The sequence below is a fragment of the Adiantum capillus-veneris genome, chromosome 10 (assembly GCF_014529385.1).
Source record: "Adiantum capillus-veneris isolate H3 chromosome 10, ASM1452938v2, whole genome shotgun sequence".
Taxonomy (NCBI): domain Eukaryota; kingdom Viridiplantae; phylum Streptophyta; class Polypodiopsida; order Polypodiales; family Pteridaceae; genus Adiantum; species Adiantum capillus-veneris.
This window is the reverse complement of record NC_140940.1, coordinates 140,318,933-140,344,179: the sequence shown is the minus strand read 5'-3', so window position 1 is coordinate 140,344,179 and position 25,247 is coordinate 140,318,933. Positions and strand designations below refer to the sequence as shown.

The window sequence follows — 25,247 nt, the reverse complement described above, 5'->3', positions numbered from 1 at the left end:
GCCACAAAAGATTTCGGAGAGTGTGTACACCGTGAAACGAGAGAGAAGATAATAAGCAAGTAGAGAGAGAGAGAGTATCCTTCTTCTTCTTCTTCTTCTTCTTCTTCTTCTTCTTCTTCTTTCCAAGAGAGAAGAGCTTATGGAGATGGTGATGAAGAGCTTACACCACTCCGTATAATAGATATGTATAGTCTTGCTAGAGTACATGCAATAGAAGGCATTAATAGGTTGAAGCTTATAGTGGTATCGACTTTGTTCAGCTTTAATATGTTGACATGTTAAACATTTTGTAACATAGTTCAGCACATCACGCTTTAGTCCTGGCCAAAAGAAACTATTTCTTACAGTAGAATAAGTCTTAATGTATCCTAGATGCCCTGCTATAGGTATATCATGAGCTTCGTATAATATCTGAAGTTTGATTCCACCTTGATTTGGAATACAAAGACGATTATCAAAGTAAAGGTCATCACCTTCAATGCGAAAGACTTTGATTTGCCTTTCCTGCTTCTCTGTGCGATTACTTAAGTTCATCAAGTAGTGGATTTTTATATAATACGGGTCATTAGTTATACCTTCACAAATAAGGTCAATTAAAGAAATAGTAGAGGTTGTGATAGCCACTACATAACTCTTCCTGCTTAAGGCATCGGCCACATGATTTTTCTTCCTAGGTTTATATTCGATTCCAAAATCATATTTTCATAACAACTCCATCCATCTTCATTGCCGGATATTAAGGTCAGGTTGGGTATAGATCCACTTAAGGCTTTTATGGTCGGTATGTAGTTCAAATCTCCTTCCAAGAAGATAATGTCGCCATAATTAAAGAGCATGCACAACGGGCATTAATTCCAAGTCATGTGTAGGATAATTCAACTCATGTATACGTAACTTACGAGATTCATAAGCTATTGGTTTTCCTTCTTGAGACAAAACGCCACCAATTGCTTGTCCACTTGCATCAGTGAGCACATTGAATGTCTTTGAGAAGTCTGGAAGGTGTAGTATTGGAGCATTCACCTCCATTGATTCCTCGTCTGCAACCTGATTCATGTACAAATTTGATCAAGTTAGCTATTCTTCTATAAGGACAGTAGAGTTTTTGCTAACTCTCGTGATTGGTCTTTGTGTATCACTTCAATTCGAGCTATGGGAGTCAAAATTCGACTTTAGCAAAATTCAAAGGTTTGATCTGCAACCTGGAAACTGAGTAGACATGTATCAAATTTGATCCGATTGAACCCAAAATTGCCCTATGGCTTTATATTATGTTGTTCTAACACTGTATAAGTTGAAAAGTCAAAATTGATGTGTCTGGATAGCAGAAGTAAATAATCGTGATTATTTACTTTTGTCAGTTTTTTGCACTTTTTGGATTGGTTTAGCAAGTATACAACTTGTTAAAGTCCTTGGACAAGTTTCAACAAGTTTGGACAAAATCTGATCAAGTTTATGAATCGTTTTGTGTCCGTAGACGCTGATTTCAAGAATCTGGTTTAAGTCTCACTTTTGGGATCCAAATTTCACCAAAATGGATTTGTGAGGTCTACTTGATATGCTTGACCTTGTGGTATACTCAAACTTGCAAATTTCTCAGGTTTTGAAGCAGATGTAAATAATCACGATTATTTACTCCAGCTATAATTTTGTAACTTTTTGTCCCAACTTTGACACAGATCTGTTAAACACCTTAAGTTAAGGTCACTAGCCAAGTTTCATCAAGTTTGGACAATTTTTGGTCAAATGGTCATCAATTATCTGTCCGCAGACTAACTTTGCAATTTAAGTCACAATTTTCAATCCAGTGATCCAAATCTTACCAAATTTGGTTTGTGGGCTTATTACAACATGTCAAAGCGAGTGGTATACTGACTTGATCAAAAAAGTTAAAAAATTGGGCAGATGCAAATAATCATGATTATTTACTACTGACAAATTTTTGCATCTTTTTGGTCAACTGAGCATGTACACATGTTTATCACATCAACATAAGCCTATGAATCAATTTTCAACAAGTTAAATTTTTCCCAATTTAGACTCAAGATTCAAAAAACCAGTACAAACTTTAGTTTTTACCCCTTTTTTTGCCATTGCATTAGTGCCCCTGGATGTGCTCTGTGGGTTCAAACAAGACTCGGATATAGCTTGATGTGAGGCTGCCATTGAACTATTTTCTAATATTTGATGGGGTTCAAAGCTCTTTGAGCTAGCTCTCAACTATTGTTTTTGTGTGAACACCTCCCAAGATGAAAAATCTCAAAGAGCTTGGCCCCTTGGTGGGAAACCGTGGGAAAGGCTCCTTGTGTGGCTTATGGCTTGGAGGCAAGGAAGCTATTGGGTTTTGTGTATCGTGATGGGCCGCAAGAAAGGCGGGCCTAGCTAAGGTGGACCCGATTTGTTTTTCAAAAGCAATTTAGCGCCCGGGCTAAGGCCATGGTCGGACGGTGTGTGGTGCCACTGGTCGATGGGCCGGTTGTGGCTGGATGCACATACAAGTTGCCACTAGTCGAAAGCAAGGTATCATTTGTGGCCAATCAAGGGCCGTCCATTGGTGGACTTCAACATACTTGAGTGCTTCCTACAAGTCTAGGAGGTGCACATGCATATGGAATGCCCAATAAAAGAGATCTTTGACCCCTTTATTTTGGGGGAAATATCCATTGTTTTACACTTCCTCAAGATTTTGGTACCTCCCAAGAAGGTGGCAAAAGATCCTCCTCACACATCTATTTTTTGGTTGCACACACATGCGCGCCCGTGCACAGACACACAAATTTCTTTGAATTGCAACAGGCTTGTAGAAAAACATAGATTCCAAAGGGTTAAAAACTTATTCAATGGAGGGTCATCCAAATGATGCACTCAATAGAAAGGCCTTGCTGAGGGATTTCAAGTTTCCACACGCACACATCACAATTCAAACGAGATCTTATATTAATTTGAGAATTAAAGTCATGCAAAATCTAGGCTAAATGCAAGGGCTAAATGAAATGAAGTCTACTAATTGATTAATTGGATAACAAAGGAATCTAGCATGGAAATGTTGCACACTAATTGAGAAATTATGCACATATCTTAATTATCAAAAAGTCACTAATCACAAATCACTTTATTAAGAAAGGTAATGGCTCATTGGTATTGTTAAGAACATGTCCAAGCTTAGTTAGCGATAGTAGTGATTAGGGAGAGAGATCAAAGGAGGGGGATTAATTAGACCTAAGTATAAACCATCGTTTCTAATACCACTTGAAGGCCCTTAGTTACGGAAGCGTACTCCCTAATCAGCAATGGTTTAGCATTAAGCTATAGAGGGTGAAGCCTTCGCTTTACCATGGTGTTAGGGTTAGGGTTAGAGATATGGAGATTAGGGTTAGGTTATGCCAAGGGAAAGATCATAAAGAGAGAGCACACATATAGACACAATGGTAGAGTTCAAAGTCCAATGATTTCATTAGAAAATAGCCTCTTAAGTAAGATTAGTGCTTTACAATCAATGGCTAAAGAGGTTGCATCCTTTTGCTATTGGACCATCTCATCATTTATCCTTTCCTAAGTGGCTAGAGGGCTGGTTCCACAAGTTGGTCTTACTCTAACATTAATATGTGAGGAGAAACATAAAACAGATGGTAAGAAAGCCAAAAAACTGATAGAAGTTAGTGGACATCACTATAGTTATGGGTGGTGCAGATATAAATGTAGGTCTTTTAGGTCAAGTACACAAATCCTTGAAAAAAGAAACAATAGTTGATACATGATTGGTAGAGAGGGGAGGAGTGTGTCCCACTACACTTCCAAATGGTTATACATATACTTAGCACCTCTCTTATTGCTATAAATAAGAAACTATAAGCTATTTAGGTTGGAATAAGGATAACCCATCGAGGGGAAATCTAGTTTGTCGAGCCTTCAGACAAAAACAACTTGCACACATTTGAAGGTTTGTTGGGTATTGCTTAAAGGACGATGGTGAGGCTCACTTCCAAAAAGTACACAACATATCTGTGGACGAGATGAACAAAGGCGTACTTGAACTGTATAGCCTATATGGAGTGGATGATGCCAAAAGCCAATGTTGCTTGATGCACAACAATATCTTTGATTGCGCGTTCCAAATGCGGATCCATTTGGAAATGAGTTCTTGAGTATATTGTACAAGATGTTGTGAAGTGGCAAATATTAGGGTAAATCCTCGATAAATGGACATCCCCCTACATAAGGACAAAAGTTAAGGACCATCAGAGCCTCTAGAGTAGACACAAATTGGTGAGTGGTGGGACAGTTAGCAGGATGTGTTCACTTCTTATTCACGAGATTTGTGGTTCAAATCCTGTCGACATATATTATTGTCCGGTTTTTACTTGATGGCTGTGCTGCTTTTGGGAGAAAACTTCTACACAACAAGTTCAAAATGTGTGTCATGTTTGGTACCTAGTGCGCCAAATCAAATATCACCAATTTCGAATGAAAGCGTTCGACGATGCAAGCTTTCATATGCAACACACTATGTTGATGCATTTTGCACAGTTAGAATAAAAACCGGGATACAAAGTATCTAAACCGGCTACAAGTACAAGTTTTAGTGTGTCGTGTTTGCTACCTAGTGCGCCAAATCAAATATCACCAATTTCGAATGAAAGCGTTCGACGATGCAAGCTTTCATATGCGCAAAACACTATGTTCAAGTTGATGCATTGTGCACAGTTAGAATAAAAACCGGGGTACAAAGTATCTAAACCGGCTACGAGTACAAGTTTTAGTTTTAGGACCTACTGGCTCTACTTCAATTTTAATCGACCATTATTAACCAGATTCCTCTCGCTTCACTTAGCAGATTTGCATTTTGATCACCCCAATCAAGCAAAAGTCATCACGGTTTATGAGATTCGAACTCCAGTACCTGGACAGAATTGAAACGCAAGTGTTCACCAGTAGATCAAGCTGTCATCGCTGATGAAGCGCCTACAATTTTAACACAAAAAAATAAACCAGGTCTCTTCTGTTGGCCCCCAATGTCGTGTGTCTGCCTCCCGTGCTCCTCGCACTCGCCACCTACCCAGACCAGCCCAACATTTGCATCCTGCGCATCTTCAGTGATTCGCCCTCATAATCTTTTTCCAAAATGTGTACAGGTTTCCTCGCTAAAGCTCCGAATTTTGACCTAAAAACGGGTAAAATTTCAAGTTTGGCCTCGGCTAGGAAAAATGTATTTTTCTAGCGCTGACGGTCTGTGCATCAAAAGCGATTTGTGACATTCCTTAAGTAGGGCCCTTCATGGACATACCGGAACGATCTTTAAAAAAAGAGAGCGAGATGAGGAAAGTGCGATGGGTCATGGATTCCAGAAGCCTCTCTCTCTCTCTCTCTCTCTCTCACACACACACACACACACACAGAAAGTGCGATGGATTCGAGAAGCCTCTCTCTCTCTCTCTCTCTCTCTCTCTCTCTCTCTCTCTTGTAGCGCTGCTCTTATAACAGACCTCTTTCTTATGCACTTCAGCATGACCTCTTCCTCCGGGTCTGTAGAAACCTCTCTCTCTCTCTCTCTCTCTCTCTCTCTCTCTCTGACGCATGATCAGACAGATCTCACTCCCTTCCGAGTCATCGTCTTTGCGCAGGGGAAAGAGGGAGTCGCGAGGAGGGGATGGGGAGGACGAGCGGACGCTGGGGGTAGGTGGTAATTTCTCGCTAATTGAGTAAGGGCGGCTTTTCATTACTCGGCCCCTCTGCAGCAGGCGCTCTCACACTGGCCAGCCCTCGACTATAAGCTGTGAAACGCGCAGATCCACGGTGCTGAAGGCAGCAACGTGGCAGCAGGCAAAAGACGCTGAGTGGCCACGGGATCGAACCCCGCCCTGAGCTACAACATGAATAAAATCCATGTGAGTTACTTTTATGTTTAGATAGCAAAAAAATTAATCTGCGCATTGTTTGTGTTTCCCCTCTGCATAGATTTGGAAATTAGAGTGATCCGTAGAGACTGCACGGGAGCCCATGAGACCTTCACTCATCACAGTTCACTGGTCCTTCAGCCTTTTCCAAGCAAGCCGCTTTGGGTTATTCCTGACCCACGAGCTCTTGTCTTTTCAGAAAAAAACTTTTTTCCAAAAACTTGGCAAACCTACATATGTGAAACAAAAGAGGTGAATTCACAAAATTTGAAGGTTTTTACACCAAAATACACTAAGTTTTTTAGAATTTTGTAGGTTTTCTCACCTTCAAAAACAAAATTTAGAGGTAAATTTCAAAATTTGTAGGTGGGATTACACTAAACCTAGGTTTTTTTCGAGCACTGGGTCATGGTCGAAGCTGCCTCCCCTAACGGCACTGAAAACTTAAAAGTGCCTGGCCGAAGGCAATGTCCAGGGGTGCAAGAGCATGCACCCATTACCTTTTGGAGGGCCTTTAAGAAGGACATCCAGCTTCCCTTATCCCCAAAGGTGACTTGCTATAGCCCTTTACTTTTATTCTATTTCTAGCATCCTTACCCCTTTTATCTCTTATAGCCTATCCAAATGGTGCCCTTTACTTTTATTCTATTTCTAGCATCTTTACCCTTTTTATCCCTTATAGCCTTTCCAAACGGTGCTTCTTTTGATGTGGGGGGTGCTTTAGACACCCCTTACCTAAATTGTAGTGGTCATTACAAGTTACTCCCAAAGTTTGTGGAAGAGGGTGCCATAAAACTAGGAAAAGCTATGGGGCACACATTTCCATTTTTGAGAGACCTCTACAAACCCTTTTAAACGGTGTATGGGGGAGTCCTCCAAGGCACCCAGATTCTGAGTGGCTCCAAAAATTAATGTTTTGCTTCTCTCTCCAACCATCTTATTATGCCACACAAGACCATCCGATTCTCGGTGGATCAGGGGGGCGCACGAAGAGTACGAGCGGGCAATCTAAACCCAACGTTAGTTTGTTTGTGTACGTAGGAGTTGGATGTCTTCGACGCTTTTAAATGAGGGTAAAGGAATAGGTCAAAAATCATGTAATTTTTTATTCATGCTTATGGTTTTCATTTTAACAAAATAAAAAACAAATCTAAATTTGATGACTAAGAAGAAAGAGTTTTTTGAACAATGTGTGTCGAACCATCTAACAAACGCTCCCAAGCCTTCGCAAAATGGCAAGATGGGGGCTTGATTTTATAATTGGAGTTGCTTACAGAATAGTCACAATGGCCTAAGTAAGCCCTCTTAAACACTAAAGATGGTGATAAGTGAATATATATTCACAATGGCCTGTATAAGCCCTCTTGAATACTAAAGATGGTGATAGGTGAATAGGTTTTTTCTTTTTGAGAAGAGTGAAAATGTATTAAAAAAAGAGAGGAAAAGGGTACAATGATCCCACAGGTTGAGGGTGGGACAGCCCCAAGGCTACAAGGGACATCACATCAAATGAAACATTCTTGATCTGAGAAAATGGGAAAACAAGGGGGCTATTGAATTCCATTTTTTCCATCTAGTAGACTTAAATGCTAAAAACATTGTACTTATCAAGCAGACCTTCTTGAGCTTTTTTACACAGGTTCATTCTATATATACCCTCTGAAAAACTAAATAAGAAAATGAAAGAACGTGTGCGGCCTAGGCCTCCTAGTTAATGCACATGTACTCTACTCAAAGGTAGGAAAATCATTTTTACTTGAACGAAATCAGATTATCCACCATTGGTCCCAAAAATACTAGGAGTCTCCTTAGGTCTTATGTAGACCAATAATTGGCAAACACTATGGGTCAAAGATAGCCTCATCCAATACATAGTTAGTCACACCACCAAATCTACGTCTACTAAAAAAGGAAGATTCTATCATCAAAATTTCAATAGCTTCATTTGATACTTTACATTAATATATCAGTATCGAAAGCATAAAAAGCATCTAAAAGTGTCTTTGTAAAAAACTTTGGGACACAATATGATGTACTAACCTTCTTGCATGAAAACTTTGTCTTATACATTGTGGCCATCCATGTAAGGTGTGAGCTTTGTCCTAGAGTCACTAGAGTATGAGTCAAGGAGAGAAAAGGTGGAATTGTCGCTCCCACATGCTTGTAGAGCTACTTAAAACTCATTTCAGAAATAAACATCTATTTCTTGTTTGCATTACATTTCCCTTGTTTATGGTGAGCTTGTGATGGGTTAGCAAATACTCAAGATCGTGTTTATGAGTTGAGTGATAATCTAGCCTACACACTCACTAGTGTGCACAATGTTTGTCTTTCATCCACCCTAGCTAGCACAATCCCATTCTCATGAATCCAATCCTTCAGAAGTTATAAACGTGTAGCAAAATTTTAAAAAGTATAATGAGATGTTGATAGAAGCCAGAAAAGTTATTGAGTGAAACTATTAGTATTGAAGGTATTGTATAAGATGTAGCTCGAAATAAGTCAATTTTGGGAAAATAAAAAATTTGTGTGAGGGTTGTGTTGTTAGGTCAATGGGGTATGAGGTGTTACAAAAATCAACAAGATTATTTACATGATATTCGCCGAACCAAATTTTCCCTTAGATTGCATACAAGCTACGAAAGAAAACTGCATAAGTACCACTCTTGTTCCAATAAACCAACACAATAAATTTTCTATAAATGAGCTATAACTTAAAGTAGGAGCATTTTCTATTCCTTAGAAGCGCATAAACAAACATGTGGCAACCAATCATGTATGGTAAGTTCATAAATGCAAAAGATAAACTTTATAATAGTGAAATGGATGATTACCCTGTTGTTGAAATGAACCCTATTAACTTTTATAATACTGAGAAAAATGGAATAACCATTGGTAAAATGCAGAGTAGTAATTGTATTTCGATGAGATTGATGTTTGTTTGGAAGAAAAACAGTCTTGTTTCTTTTTTTGCTTTTTTGTACATGCTCTTTAACCTCGGTGCTTTGAATCCATGTGTTAAAAGGCAACGATTCAGAATAGAATCCTTTCTCTCTCTCTCTCTCTCTCTCTCTCTCTCTCTCTCTCTCCCCCCCCCAACCCAAAAACCCCCCAACCCACCCACTAGAGCTCATTAGAGACATCATAGATTGTTCCTTTGACTTTCAATACATGCTTTTGAAAACAATACTAATTCTTTGTTTGGTAAACATGTTCTGTATGTAGGAGTTTGAAGTAATTGCATTGATCCATTTTTGAGCATTTTTATTATTAATCAACTTGTATTTTTTAGATATAATATGGTTATCGATACTCTTACATACCCTAAAGGTTATCCAGAGAGTTGAATAGTTTTGTGTATATTTAATGTACAAATTTCAATGTATGTGTCAAGTGCAACTAGATATATTTTGGTGCAATGAATGCATGTCTTATCTATTTTATTTTTTTCTCATGAATATTAAATTCTGATTCAAAGATTATGTTTTAGTTGGTTGTTTACTCAAAGCTTATATGTTGACCATGCAGGTTCCAATTCTCTCACACTTTTCTTCTCTCTCTCTCTCTCTCTCTCTCTCTCTCTCTTAATGTACACTCATTCACACACTTATGGATACTTCACTCACAAGCATACCTGGAAACTCCATACAACTCTCTTGTCTCTTGAGAGAGAGAGAGCACCGACATAGTATTAAGTTATGTTGTAAAGGTTGTCATTAATCAAATTTAGTTCGTTGTCTACTCAAAGCATACTTGTTGACCATGCAGGTTGGGGTTCTCATACATTTGTCTTGTCTCTCTTGTTCTCTCTCTTTTGTATGCTTTCACAAGCGGCTTAATATCGTGTCGTTTTCAATTTCAAAAATGCTTATCCCCAAAATAGAGAATATAAGTGTAAAAAGCCAAAAAATAGACCTATTTTCTAAAATTTTCTCTTGAAAAATTCAAGAAAGGGAATTTGTATGTTTGGAAAAATGATTTTTCCCGAACACCGACTCTCGCACATGGGGACATCTCACTCATGAGCATACTTAGATGCTTGGTACAAGTCTCTGTCCAGAGCACTTGACATAGGATTAAGTTCTCTTAACAGGTGATGTCATCAATCAAATTTGGTTGTTTACTCAAAGCTTATTGTTTGACCATGCAGGTTTGGATTCTCATACACTTTTCTTGTTTCTTTCTTGTACTCTCTTTTGTACAGTCACTCACATGCATGGGAACACCTCACTCAGGAGCATTGGACATTAAGTTCTACTTACCATAAAGGTCATGGTCATGCCATATATTCATCAAATTTTAATTGATTGTTCATTTAGTAGCATACAAATTTCCTTTGCCAAGAGGAAATTTTAGAAAATTAAGGGTATTTTTCAGGTTTTTACACTATTTTTCTCTATTTTGGGACGGAACTTCTCCCTTCCCCCTTGCCCTCAACCGGCATTTTTGGAATTGCAAACGGCACAAGATTAAGCTGAGACACATTTTTCTCGAACACTCCTTAAAGCTTACCCATGGGGCCACCTCACCATAAGCATATACCTAAATGCTTGGCAAGAAGCTCTCTCTCTCTCTCTCTCTCTCTCTCTCTCTCTCACCAGACACACCTAAAGCCTAGATACGTATCATCATGGCCATCAGCACATCCTCGCAATGCTCTAATTCTCCAATGTTCAATCAATGTCAAAGTAAGCCATCATGACCAACGCTCCAACGCTGGTGGAGATGGTGTCGTCGATGCTACGTCCTCACCACGTAGTGGCCATACCCTTGTTATCCATTGCTAGTAATTCCACACGTTCCAACTACGCCATCCGGTGCAAAATTTGCATAGCCATCATAGACCCCTTGTGTGATCACCACTCTTGTGGATCCCACTTTGTAGCAAACACCAACCACACTCTTGTGGATCCCACTTTGTAGCAAACACCAACCCCTCACGGCTTTTTTTCCACAGAGAGAGGGTTGTTTTTACAATATACATCCATAGGCGATGCATAGATCCTAAGATATGGAAGTTCATAGTGAAAGGAGTGCTATCCTTGGTATGCTAGAAACTCGTTAGAAATGTCTTGACTCGTGCTGCTTCTTGGCGCCAATCCCTTTCAGGCGCTACCTTGGGCATTGGGGAGGCCTCTTTGAATAGTGGAAAAAGAAAGCTGGATGATTCAGAGTGAGACACTAAAATATGCAACAACAATAGCTCACACTTTTGAAGTAGCAACAATCTTCGTAACAGCAACAGCATCCTTCTCTATACTCTTATCTCTCCCTCTCTATTTCTCTCTTTCTTAATTCCCCTCTTTTATTCTCTTTTCTACCCCTCACTTACCTCTCTCTCTCTCTCTCTCTCTCTCTCTCTCTCTCTCTTTCTTAGATATAAGAGTAAACACTCTCTTGTACCACTACATTTAATGTACCTAGCAGTGATTAATTAAGAGAGGTTACACAATTAAGAAAGTAAAAACCCAATTACCCAATTCAATATGAAAAAGTTGTAGAAAATGGACTTCAAAATTTATTGTTTTGATGCAAAGAGAGCTTTCATTTAAGTACTTAAGAGAATGATACAACACCCTTAGGTCAACACTACATTTTGGCTTGAAAATAGTCTATATGCATGTATACTCTGCATAACTCTGTCCAATTAGATGCACAGAGAGAGAGAGAGAGAGAGAGAGAGAGAGAGAGAGAGAGAGATCGAGATCAATTAACACAAGATTAACTGTAAGGACAAGAATGCTTGATCGACATCATGCATGAAGAGCTTACCAATATTAAGATTGGCATACCACATACAATCATCCCTGCCTGCATGCAGCAGCAGTGGGATTAACACCTTGACAATTTCATGATCCATAGAGTAGCTAATATTTCATGTACACTTGCACTTGCGTACCGGTACCCCGTATGACATGGGTATTCAGGCAGCCTCTTGTGGTGAGAGCACTGTCACACGTCTGGCCAGCTTCTGGTCGAAGGTGCAGATTGCGACGACGGAGTGGGGTTTCCACTCCATGGCCATAATTCCTGATGATGATGGGGATTGTCATCCTGTGAGTTGGGTGCAGCCACAATATCACTCGAATGCATCTGCTGAAAGCTAGAGCTACGATTAGTCACTGGGGCCGCAGCCGTACTGCATGCCTCATGATCGCCTGGCTGTTGTAGATCCTGAGCACTGTTGAACAGCTGTTCCCAGAAAGCTGAATCATTTTCAAACGTATTGACGTCAGAAACAGCACTCGATCTAATTGACACGGGGACTAACCCAAAATCGGACTCGCCCAATATCGAGTCTAGCCTGTCAAGACCCTGGTCACTGCTCTCTACTTTCTGACTTGGCAACGGCCTGCTCATGCTCGAGGGACCAGCTGCTAATTGCGGTGCACGACTAGTACTCGCTGCCCCACCCTGCATGCTCATGGAACCAAACAATGCTCCAAATTGAGCTTGCTCCCTCTGAGCCGAACCGACTAATGAGAACGCAGATCGACGCTGCCTCCCAATTACTTGGGACGCCCTTTCCTCCAAGTGCCCAGTCGGTATATCTGAGTGTAAGCCGTATATTGCCTCGGCAGGCTGATCTACATTAATTGAAGCACTCACTCTCACATCCCCCCCGGCCACATTCACATCTTCAGCAGATCCCCTAGCCTCTGCATGCTTCTTCTGAAGAAAGGATGCTCCAAAGCTCACTTCTCTCGTGATTATCTGGTAAGAGTATTCATGCTCTCGTGTCAAAGAATGCTCTTGCCTTGCAGAATGCAGAGTGTCCGAGACTTCTCGATCCTCTCGATGTGTAATTAGAAGAGGCTTGGGTACAGGTTGTGGACAGTGGTCGGCCTGGGGCCATAAAGCAGATGTTGACAGAGACTCGGAATGGATTGAGGGGGGTGGAAATCGAAGCTGCGGTCTGTTGAAATGAGAGAGTCCTGCCTCATCTGCAGGGTGAGGTACATCAAAAGTTGAGAACTCAGACCTGTGTGAGATAAGCTGAGGGTGATCTTGGGCACCATGCGAGTGAGGGTGCAATCCAGCTGGATTGCTCGAGCATTCGCCACCACCTTGCTGGTCACAATCTTCTTGCTGTGGTGGTGCTGGCCTAGTGGCCTGTTCTTGAGTGAAGACCTTTGCACATGAAGCTTCACCAGCTATAAAGCTTGAACTTCTCTGACTCTCTGATAATTGGCCACCAGTACGCCCGACTATAGGCAATGTCAGCTGCGATGATCGTCTAATCTCAGAACTTCTGCCAATGGCACATGTCTGCTGATAAGAAGACTTGGCCGAGGATATACTAAATTGTTGCCATGGTATTTGCTGCTGAGACTGACCGCATATATTCTGATGTGGCTGTTGACCTGTCATGTTTACTAAAGTAGCTTGATTATTCATGTTCGCCGTGCGCATCACAAACGCAAGCATGTGATGTTGCTGCTGCTCAGTGGCTTGCAAGCGTTGCCACATTGCCTGCAAATCTTGCTCTGTGCTTTGAAGTTGCTGTCGCAAGCGCATCACCTCCATCATTAGTACACTCTTCTCCCTTTTGAGCCTTTTTATGTCCGCTTGGAGGCTTTGCTCGCTGATCTGCACTCTCCCTGTAGTGTGAGTATCCATTGGTAACACATCCGATCCCAGCCCATGACTAACTAACACAAGCTGGTTCTGCATTCGCGTGGTGCATTGCGCCACCGCATCACAATGGCGGACATTTGCATGAGCCCTGGCCGTTTCTTGCTGGTGTTCTCTTGATGACAATGACGGTGCCCCTGTTTGTCGAGACCCTGCCACTGTCGATGTCCTCCGACGGATACCTCGTAGCAAGTGGCGCTGCCCTCTTACGAAGCCTCTGTTTGCGAACTCCCACCTGTCCGGATCACTCTTTCTAAATCCCTGCAAATGATATGCAAACAAAGAACACAAGCGTACCATCCACACAACGCCATGCGCATTCAGGCCTCGAACAGCTAACACATTCATGAGCAATATGCCGTTTTTCTCGATGCATCCTTATAAATGGCAACACATTGAAAGACAACACAGAAGATCCACTTACATAGATGTTGAGCTGGCGAATGAAGCTGGAGAAATTGGAGTGCTTGAAGTAGCGAGACAGCAAATGCTGGCAGAAGTGTTGCGGATCCCACACCACAAAGCTTGTCCCGGACAGGCTCCAAGACACGAAATCATCGGTACTCGCATCCTCAACCATTTCAAAAGTCTTCAGCAGAAATGGGGCTGGACCTGCTGCTGTCGCAGCAGCATGCGGGCTTACATTGCTGCAGCTACTGGCACCGACAGTGTTATGGTCCACATTATGAGATGGGGGACCATATTCAGGAACCCCTTTCTCCATTGCTGCTCTTTTATTTCCTGCAATATTGAGGCATAGCTACAGTTAAACGCGAAGAGATTGTGCGGCCAAGCAGTGATGTCGAATTCCCAAGGTTTTCCCTGCCAAACAGTGTTGTAAAAGACTCCGGAGGGAGGTCATGCACGAAAGTCCAAGGGAGCTTTGAGGAGCCCCATTTTACATGTCTCTCAAGTAATCTGCGAGTGGGACGGATCGACGGCATGAGCACAGTGTAGGCCATCAAGGTGGAGATCGAAGGATACAGTAGAGGGCAGGAGCTGCGATGACGGTATAAGGCGCTTGAGGGGGATGCCCATGGGTACATGCACCGCGGCCGATGAACAATAGTGCTGTCCTGGGAAGAGCAGCAGCAGGGCCTGAATACGCAGAAGATGAAGATTAAGGAGCTGATTAAGGGTTGATTAATTAGAGCCACCTAGTCTGGATGCAGATCACGGGCGCTAATAACAGTGACTACAGAATGCCGAGAATAAAAGCAGGCGCCCTTCGAGAAGAAGGATTGGGGCGGTGCAGGCTGCCAGATCAAATTTTCCTATTAAACTATATTTTCGCGGAAATATCAGCCTTCCACTTTTACTTCAAAGCATAGTAATCACCTTCTGATCTCGCATTCTAGAATGCTCAATATAAATAAATAAAATTGCCACGAAGACACAGTGTAGCTTTTATCCAATGAGCTCCTCTCGCTTTCTGTCTTTATGCGCACTTTTTTCTTTTGGAGGGCAAGCTGCTGACGCTAACTAACCCTTCACCCAATCGGCCCCTGCCACGTCAAATCCTTCTTTCTATGCCAGCTCTACTCTTCTAGATCCATGCCCTTGCCATGTGTACCCATGAAAACACATGTTGTGATTTTACATATCGCGATTCACGGGTCGCAGGTGGAACCCAATCTTTTCAAGACGCGTGTCACGCGCAGGCTCTCTCTACGTGGCTTGGACTCCGGAGTGCAGGTGGAAACGTATCCACCCCCAAAATCAGGGGGGAGACATAAATTGGAAAAAAAGTGTGCGCTCACAGCTAACAATAGAAAAATCAAGATTCCTCTCTCTCTCTCTCTCTCTCTTCGGAATAGATGTTTAAGGTCTCTTCGATAGTTTCCTGCGACTTTAAAATACTCTTCTTTCTTCTTAGGGCGTGGTCACACAAGGCATAGTTATCTGTAATAGATAACTATGCCAACTAAGGGCATTCATATTAAAAAATTAAGTTGCTTTAGGTTTGACTGGTCACGCGAGAGGTCTCAGTATGCGGAAAACTGCCAACTGGAGGTTGTAAGGTGGCTACTAGCCAGTGGCTCGGTAGAAACTGACGACAACTCTGAGGACCTACGCATAGGCATAAAATTGCACGCTGCTGCATGCCTTACCTAGCAAGAGCGGAATGGAATCTGGGCTCCGTCGTTTTTGAGGCAAAGCTAGAGAAATCTCTGCTTCTTGGTTTTGCTTCTACGTGCATTAATTCACTCCCCTTCGCGTTTTGTGACTATGCCGATTTTGGCATAGTTGGCCAAGGCATGCATAGTTGTACTAAGCAGGCTTAGTTATTAGCGCGTGACCAGAAAGGAGGCTTAGTAACGAGTGCAAATAACTGGAAACTAAGCCTCGCGTGACCACCACCTTATTCTGTCTCTTTGACAGGAACCGATGTTGTCTTGGCTCTATTGAACCCTCTCTTCTATTCCTTGCAATTAATAATATTCGAGCCACGGGTATCGATGTTTGAATGTTTATCTTTGAAGGTAAAGAGGAGTAGCAACTAGGGCTTGAAGTGCCAAAGTACAAGTAAAAGTTTACACCTAAAATTTGCTAGTATGGCTGACAAGGGAAAAGAGATTGAAATGAATGTTGATAGCTTTGATTTTGCTAATGAAAGAGCAACTTATGATGCCCCTATGCTTGTGAACTATCTCATTTTTAGGCTTGGGCAACCCATCCCTCCAAGGTGAAGTGCTACAGCAATTGCGCACCCATGGTATTCTCCAAACTCTCCACCAAGAAGAGAGAGTACCTAGGAAAGCTCCTTGTGAGACTTCCAAAAGAGGAGACTCTCCGATTAAGGAAGAAGAGGAGGATCCGTACGAAGGGCTCAAAAATTTACTACTTTGATGATGCATCTCCCTCTCAAAGGAGAACCCATGTTTCGACTGTAGAGCCCCCACCGAAAGAACGAGCCTAGAAGTGAGTCCCCTCCCACCTCGGTGGAGATGGCTCCACGAAGACGGCGGGAAAAACGCTCTCCAACACTCCCTAAACGGAGAAGACCATCGCATACTTCTCTACACCATAATTCAAAGAGGGACGAGAGAAAACAAGAGAAGAAAAAGGAGAGCAAGAGGTCACCCTCTTCTTCATCCTCTTCCTCTTCTGAAGAAAGTGATGGTGCAAACAAGGAGGAACAAGGGAAGAAAAAGGCAAGAAAGAGGTCACCCTCTTCTCCATCCTCCTCATACTCTTCCTCTTTTGAAGAAAGTGATGGTGCAGCTCTTGAACCACCTAAAAGAAGAGGCCATAAGAAATCCTATGCCGCTTGATTTTGGTCGTCCAAGCTCAAAAAGTTCAAAGAGGGAGGAAAGAACATCTCTTTCCTTACCTACGATGGAACTTTTGGTGCTACGGACAAAGTCTTGGCCGTTATCCAACAATTTGATGCGGCGTTTGGAGATGAGGGCTTCACTGAGTCCTCTAAGCTACGTCATGTAGCTATGCATTTTCAAAAGTTCGACAGGTCTAGCCTACGAGCAAACAGTGAAGCTCCACGAACATGGAAAGATTTAAGAGCTTCCATCATGAAGCAGTTTTGGCTACCGATGCCAAAGACAAAGTACTCACCGAATGGCTACGAATAAACAACAATTTTGTGCGGGTTTAACTGAGGATATGGCGGAGTATGTTAACTCCCAAAGGCCACGCACCATATTTGCGATCATACACCATACCATGGTGGCTTCAAGAATCAACTTCCAACAAGGGGCCAAGAGAAATTTTAAGCCCACGGAAAACAAGGACCGTAACAAGCCTAAGGGGGAGGAAAACATCCAAAAGTCTCCCAAAGGCAACGCCAACAACAACAAAGCTAAGGAGAAGAGAGTTTATAAAGGTAAAAATAAACTCTCTCCTGAAGAGCTAGACTGTTATCGGAAAGATAACCATTGTTTCAAGCGCGGGGAGCAAGGGAATGTCTATCGTGCTTGCCCCCACAAGAATACACGTAATGAGCCTCCTAGAGCTACCTTGGTCGAAATTCAAGAAGAGGATGCTCATAACAAAGGATCTCCTCTATGCCATGCTTGGGGAAAGGTAAGAGAACATGATGCTTTTATTCTCTTTGACCCTAGTTTTACTCACAATTTCATAGCCACAGAGTTGGCCACCAAGCTAGGCATTCAAGCCTATGAGATGGGAGATGTCCTACCTGTTGATGGTGCTTTCAAGGGGCAAGAAACCTCACTTCCTTAATTGGGATATTGAGGCTCCATGTCCAAAGCTGTGTGGACAAGGAGGAGTTCTTCCCGGGGGATTCACTCTATATACAAAACGGGATGCCACCTGCGAGCGGACAACTTTAATAAAACCCCTATATATGACTCATATTAGGGAATATGACCCCTCTTTCTATGCTTATACAAAAATCAATGAAGAAAACTATCATACCCCTATCTTACATATAAAATTTAGGTCTCACATGATCTAACAGAGTAAAACTAGTCAAAGAGTGTGTAGCATAGTGACTGGCAACATACTAAGGAGCCACTTCTATTGATAACTAGATGTACCCTCAAGGTGTCTTAGTTTGACTTTCAAACTATGTGTTTGATCAACCTGTACTCTGGCTACTCGTTCAATTCTAACTCATCCACATTAGGAAATTTCGGACGTCATTTGGAGGGCCTTCTAAGAAAAAATAGAATTTTGACTTTCTCTCTCTAGAAAATAGGTGTGATAAAAGCAATTGTAAACTTAGAATAACCATTCGAAAAGTGCACTTACAAGTAGATTCTTGCCATAGTGTCATAATGGCCGTGATGATTGAAGAATAAATCGTTTTCAGTTGCATTTGATGAACGTCCTAGAATTGGAGGGAGTTTCCTATACATGGAATGTATGACTAAAGGAAATAGGACGTATCCTTCCAAACCTGCTCTCTCCTTACTCTCTCAGTGTTTGTGCACTGACCTTAAAGAAATCCTCCATTTCTTGCACTGTTGCATACATGGCTTCTTCTTCCACCCCCACAAATGTCCTCCTTAAAATACCCTTCTATCATCTACACATTGACCTGGATCCCCAATATACGCCACTATGTAAGTGAGGCAAAACTAACATCAAAGTGACACCGATCATCACAGAAAGACTCAGAGCAGAGATATTTGGACAAAAGGCTCACTCTATCCATTGAATCCCATGACCAATGCTTTCCCTGCATTTTCAAATCCCACTAACTTATTGACCTTTGCAGGTAATGGAGAGACACTACAACACTACATGAAGATATCAACGGCCATGCTTTTCCACGTGTATATCGACGTAATTAGCGTGCGTCGCTCTACGCGTTGATATATGCGTCACAATGTGCCTCGATATACGCGTGGAAAGGCTTTATTAGCCACGCGTATAGCCATGCAAAAAAATTTGGGGGAAAAAAGCGAAACCCGCGCGCAGGGGCCGTTTTCGCCTGCTCAGATCTTGGCCGAAACCTGCTACGCATGTATTATGTCCTTCTCTGCCCCCCCCCCCCCCCCCCCCCCCAACCCCTCCCTCTCTCTCTCTCTCTCTCTACATCGTGTGTGTGTGTGTGTGTGTAGGAGAGAGAGAGAGAGAGAGAGAGAGAGAGAGAGAGAGAGAGAGAGAGAGAGAGAGAGAGAGAGAGAGAGCGGTGTGTGTGTGTGTGTGTGCATGTGTGTGTGTGTAGGAAAGAGAGAGAGAGGTGTGTGCGTGTGTGTGTGTGTGTAGGAAATAGAGAGAGAGAGAGAGAGAGAGAGAGAGAGAGAGAGAGAGAGAGAGAGAGTGTGGTGTGTGTGTGTGTGTAGGAAAGAGAGAGAGAGGTGTGTGTGTGTGTGTGTGTAGGAAAGAGAGAGAGAGAGAGAGAGAGAGAGAGAGAGAGAGAGAGAGAGAGAGAAAGAGAGAGAGAGAATTAATGTATGCTTAGGAAATTAAAATTAAAGAAAAGAAATTAAAGAGAGAAATGAAATGAAATGTTATATTAACGTCTTCGAAAGGCCAAAGTGGCCTATGAGACATGAGACAAGAAAGTTACAATGTGATGGATCTGATACAAAGTCAGAGTAAGAAGATGACAAAATAAAATAGTATGGAATCCTAAACTGCTGGGTGTGGACTAAACGGCTAAACCAACTAGCTGGGATAGGTAGATCATAGGAGATCCAGCATCTGTCGCTGGCGGATCTCATCAATCTCCTCCATGGTCAGTAGTCTGACCGGGCGTTGTGCATGTCAAGCCTAAGTGACCTAGCTAGATCCTCTGATGCAGCCTCTGTTGATGTTGTGGAGTCCTCCGCAGTCTTGGGCGTCTAGATCTCCCTAGCTCAGTCGCTCGTTCGATCATTAGAGAGATAGGGAAGTAGAGAGAGAGAGAGAGAGAGAGAGAGAGAGAGAGAGAGAGAGAGAGAGAGAGAGAGAGAGAGAGAGAGAGAGAGAGAGAGAGAGAGAGATATAGGAAATAGAGAGATAGAGAAAGAGAGTTATATATATATATAGAGAGAGAGAGAGAGATAGGGAAGTGGAGAGCGAGACAGAGAGAGAGAGATAGGAAAATAGGGAAATAGAGAGAGAAAGAGAGATAGCTAGCGAGAGCGAGATCGAGAGAAAGAGAGATAGCGAGAGCGAGATCGAGAGAGAAAGAACGAGAGATAGGGTACGTAGATAGAGAAGAAACTATGGAACTAAAAGAGGCAAAGGGATTTTTCCTGCTACATGCATTGCCATGTACACCTGGGAGTGCACGTATGTGTCTACCCATATAGGATTTGACCAATAAAGACGAGATTTTGACCCGATGGTCCTGATCTCCGTACACCTCTGGACCAAGGTGTACGGAGATTGGGCAAGACTAGAGAATGCGAGGTAGTTTACATTGTGAGGAGTATATATATATATATATTAAAACAACATTCATAATCATTGTAGATGGCAACGTCATCAACTAACATGGAGGAAAAGATTGCATGCTCGTGCACGCTCTGCAAGTATCAAATCCTGCGCAAGCGTAGGATATGTAATGAGCATGTGCACAAGTACGGAGAGTTTGCTAGAGAAACCATACAGAATCTGCGATACGACTCCTACGGAACGGGCATTGATTTCTGCGACATAGCACCTACATCTGAGAGAGAGAGAGAGAGAGAGAGAGAGAGAGAGAGAGAGAGAGAGAGAGAGAGAGAGAGAGAGAGAGAGAGAGAGAGAGAGAGAGAGAGAGAGAGAGAGAGAGAGAGAGAGAGAGAGAGAGAAAAGATTATGCGTGAAGGTCCGACCAATATAGAGCCACGGATGGAAGCAGAAAAGGGCTTATAGACAGAAGACGACGGCATGGAGGAGATGCTGGATGCCTTCTTCCAGACAAGCGAGGAGAACGCGAACGAATCAGCACCAGAAGCCGTGCGCCTATCTCCTGAAGACATGTTGAGGAAGTTGGCACGTCAACCAATCTATGAAGGCGCCAAAATATCTGTGCTTCGTACTTGTCTCGCGTTTTTGAATCTTCAGTCAGTGTACGGGTGGTCAGATGCAAGCGTCACTGCTTTGTTTAGGTACGTAATTTACAAAAGAGATTTTCCGATTGCAACGGTGATGTGCTCGGAGAGCTTTTTAATTTAATGTGGCTTAAACAGGTTATTGTGGGAGCAACTTCTCCCGGCTGGCAATGAAATGCCCCCCTCCAGGCCAAACGCAAAGCAACTTCTGACCTCAGTTGGCTTGGACTAAAACAAGATTCATGCATGTCCAAATGATTGCATTCTTTTTCGCAATGAATTCACAGATTGTCTATCGTGTCCTAAGTGCAGAGCAATGCGCTACAAACAAGATGCAGTTGGCGAGACAGTGCCAGCTAAAGTGTTGCGGCATTTCCCTATTATTCCTAGGATAAAAAGCATGTTTCGTTGTGGTTCCATTGCAAAGTTGATGCGGTGGAATTCTACGAATAGATCCACTGACGCAACATTTAGGGTGCCCGCTGATTCAAAGGCTTGGAGGCACATTTGAAGATACCTGGCCACATTTTAAGAGTGAACCATGCAATTTGCGTTTGGGCATGGCAATGGATGGAGTCAATCCATTTGGCTTGAGAAGCTCGTCATGGAGCACTTGGCCTGTGTGCCTTATCAATTACAACCTCCCGCCGTGGCTTGCCATCAAGAAGGGTCATTTGATATTAAGCTTGATTGTACCTGGTAAGTTCAAGGAAAAAAACATGGATGTTTATCTAACTCCACTAGTTGACGAGCTCCAGGAGTTATGGCATGGGATCGACATAGCAGATGCGGTTGAACCAGTAGGACAACAGCATGCAAGGATCCATGGACTTCTTATGTGGACTATGCATGATTGGCCAGGATACGGAGAAGCTTCTGGTAATGGTTATTGATTTACAAAATTCTCCCTATTCGCAAGCCCTTTGCCTTGGCCTGATTCATGCTTTAATATATGCAGGGCTAACAACTTCGGGATACAATGCATGTCCAATTTGCGGGCAGTCTTTGGATGTGCGCTATTCTGCCTCTCTTCAAAAGACAATTTATCAAGGCCACCATCGTTATTATCTTCCAGATGGCCATCACTTGCGCGAAGGTCAGCTTGGTCGCGTCGAATGTCGTCCTATGCATGTACAAGAGTGGCGTCGCCGATGGGAGCAACATGAGGGGAAACCTGTTCCAGGAATGAAACGTTTGTCCATTCTCCATACGTTGCCGTACTGGGGTGATCTACTAATTAAACATTTGCTGGATCCAATGCATATATTCAAGAATGTGGGAGAGCTCCTCTGGAAGACAATCATGGGAATGAAAGACAATCGAGCTTCACGAGATGATTTGCAGTCAGTTGGAAAGATGCCAGATTTATGGCCTTTCACCAATGTAGCTGGCCAAACAAAACTTCCAAGAGCGCCATGGGTATTGCTAAAAAACGAAGAGCGACAAGTGAAAAGGGTGATTTCAGAGTTCAGGACGCCAACAGGATATATGCGATGTCTCAAGACAGCATTCACCCGTGACGATCAACTGTCATGATTGAAATCGCACGACTGGCATAAGTTCTTGCAATTCATTCTTCCAATTGCGATCAAAGGGTGTTTAACGGAGGAAGTGCGGACCTGCATATACAAGATTTCAGAGCTAGTGCGGTGGATCTCTTCCAAGGAGATACGGGAGGAATCTATAGCAGTCGCAAGGGCTAACTCCATTGAGGCAGTTTGCATGATTGAGAAGTATCTACCCACGAGCTGCCTAACTATCCCACAAGCGAAAATGGTGGTTTGTGGTTCAGGTTGCTCCAAGAAATAAACAAGTATTTGAAGGGCAAGATCTCCTGGAGGAAAGTCAGTCAGACGACGTCCATACTACTGTGACATTAGATGAGATGGACGAAGGTATGGCAGAGGAAGCTGACAGATATACGAGGGATGACGCAGACGAGCCAGAATTGACACTTGTAGATGAAGATGCAATGGATGAAGACAATCTGCCAGAACGAGTTGGGGCAGAGTTATGTTTGAAATTAGAGATAGACGATGATACGGTGCAAGATCTTATCGATGATGCCTCACTCGTCGAGGCCTAGGCCTATAAGTGTTTGTGTGAAGACGTTGATTTAAAATTAAGCTTAAAGTTAATTTCAACAATTGTGTTCTGACGCTTTATTTTACTTTCTTTGTGCAGGACTTTAGTATGGCAGACCAAATTCCAGATCTCGCTTCCATGAGTGCAGATGCATTCATGGGCTTCGTTACACGGATGACGCCTACTCAGATGGAAGAGGCTTCTCAGTACTGGGTAGCCAGAGGCACGGGTACTACGTCTCCGGGCTTCACACCGGAGGGTCCGACGCCTAGGGGGGGGCGCCTGCGGGGGGGAGGACGCCTATGGGTACGACGCCTGCTTCTCCCATCACGACCGCTTCGACACGTAGGGGTGGGACAGAGGCGGGTACGTCCTCATCTCCGCAGCACAGACGCACTCGTCAATCTCGGCGATCGTCAGGTGGAGGTGGTGGTTGCTGTGGAGGAGGGTCCACAGATGCTTTGACCCCTCCTCGCTCACGACCCCCGTCCTACCTAGGCACACCTCTCGACACACCTCTTGGCACACCTCGGACACCTTGGGGGACACACGATCCTAGTGCCTCCAAGCTCTATATTGTACAGGCAGATGGTTCTGTTGACATGGATAGAGTCGGGACTGAGATGCGACAACGGATTCGCCAGCTCGCGGAGCTGCAATTTTTGACCAACCTTCTGACGTCTTGGGGTGATCAGGATGGAGACAAAGTCAATTACATAGTGGAGACCATCCTGAGAGAGTACCAGCCCGCTCCGGGTTCTTCCGTTGTTCCGAGGAGGTGGATCAAGGGTGTTACACGGGACACCGTGAAACATCGATGAGATGCAGCTCGGAAGGCTTTCAGGACCGGCTCGCCGAAGCCTTCAGGCATCCCACACGATACGTGGCTGCAGATCAGGGAGGATGAGCGGACAGCGGACACGCGGTTCAGACAGCAGTGTGAGGCCGCGCAAGTACGACAGATGACCAGGGGGACATCTCATCTTGGCAGCGGAGGCTTTGACACCTTTCGCTATGAGTTTGTGAGTTTCTGATCCAATCTTAACTATGGCATTTTTTAAAACGCGATGAATCATGTATTCTTATTACTTTTATTTTTGTATAAACGCAGAATCTTGCGATGCATCGAGCTCCGTCACGCCAGGAGGAGTCAGATGGATATCGCAGAGGTATCTATGAAGTACTGAATGATCTTGAAGCTTCAGGAGAGCCTGTAGACTGGGAGGCCTTACAGTCTCGCTGATCGCTTGAGGTGAGACGTTAATATGTGTGAGTTGATTTAATTAAGTAAGTATATGTGAAGTAATATCCATACTAATTTTGTGAGTTGTCCTATGTGCAGGTTGCGACACCTAGTCATTAGTGGACCAGATTTCATATATATGCTTTGTGAGACACAGACACGCTTCTGTGTCTCTTTTTGTACAGACAGTTATTGTTTCCCTCATGGTTATGATTATTGTCATTGTCATTGTATAGAAATGGTTATTTCTCCTATTCTTGTATAGACATAGTTATGGTTCAGGTTTTGCTAATGGTTATGTTTAACTTTTTGGTTATGCTTATGGTTATTGTTAATTTTGTTTATGGTTATGGTTATCTGCATTATGGTTATGCTTTTAAGTTATGGTTATGGTTCGTTATGGTTATGCTTTTCAGTTGGTACGGTACTTGTCTTTCATTGGCCTTAAATCTCATGTGAGATCCTACATGGATAGCATGTAGGAGGCGTATGCATGATATGGTTTTTTTTTAAAAGTTTATGTAAAAACAAAGGGAACTCTGCCGAAATTTTTGCGCGCGGGAGCATGGTTGATTTCGGTGCTGCTCGCTTTCTTGGGCAGAGGGCAGGAAGTTTGGCTGTGGCTGTGTCCATCTTTTAACTGGGCACAGGCAGGGCTACCTGCCCTCTGCCCAAGAATTTTTTTTTATGTTATGGTCGTCGCTATCTGCGTTGCTATGTGTGTCGCTATCTACGTCTATATCTGCGTCGCAAATAGCGACAGGTTCACGGGGACGCGGATATCGACGCACATAGCGACGCAGTGCGTCGATATCTAAGTCGATGACACCTTTTTTTGTTGTAGTGAGAATGGATTTCTTGGCTACTATAAAGCTCTAAACAACAAATCAAAAACTTATAAAGACATGGTGAAGCACCAAGCAAATGAGATTCAAAGAC

The 25,247-nt window shown here is 43.1% G+C and overlaps 2 protein-coding genes and 1 long non-coding RNA gene across 4 annotated transcripts; 2 read left to right on the top strand and 1 right to left on the bottom strand.

Moving 5' to 3' along the window:
* The first annotated feature begins 4,798 nt into the window (after positions 1–4,798).
* Positions 4,799–9,635, top strand: LOC147449750 (uncharacterized). The gene is made up of 2 exons (XR_015189466.1): positions 4,799–5,885; positions 9,423–9,635. It is a non-coding gene; the product is annotated as an uncharacterized LOC147449750 (long non-coding RNA).
* Positions 9,636–11,643: 2,008 nt separating this feature from the next.
* LOC147449749 (uncharacterized) lies at positions 11,644–14,947 on the bottom strand. Its single transcript, XM_086522114.1, has 2 exons — positions 13,954–14,947; positions 11,644–13,790 (listed from the first exon to the last, which is right to left on the bottom strand). Exons 1-2 carry the CDS (start codon positions 14,251–14,253, stop codon positions 11,847–11,849), a joined length of 2,244 nt encoding a protein of 747 aa, XP_086378240.1. The 5' UTR covers positions 14,254–14,947; the 3' UTR covers positions 11,644–11,846.
* A 5,767-nt stretch (positions 14,948–20,714) lies between these two features.
* Positions 20,715–24,542, top strand: LOC147449748 (uncharacterized). 2 transcript variants are annotated; one of them, XM_086522690.1, is made up of 3 exons: positions 20,715–24,087; positions 24,177–24,317; positions 24,408–24,542. In XM_086522690.1, exons 1-2 carry the CDS (start codon positions 24,028–24,030, stop codon positions 24,306–24,308), a joined length of 192 nt encoding a protein of 63 aa, XP_086378816.1. In that variant the 5' UTR covers positions 20,715–24,027; the 3' UTR covers positions 24,309–24,317; positions 24,408–24,542. Both variants share the same exon structure in this region; 1 of them encodes a protein (XP_086378816.1).
* Positions 24,543–25,247: the final 705 nt, after the last annotated feature.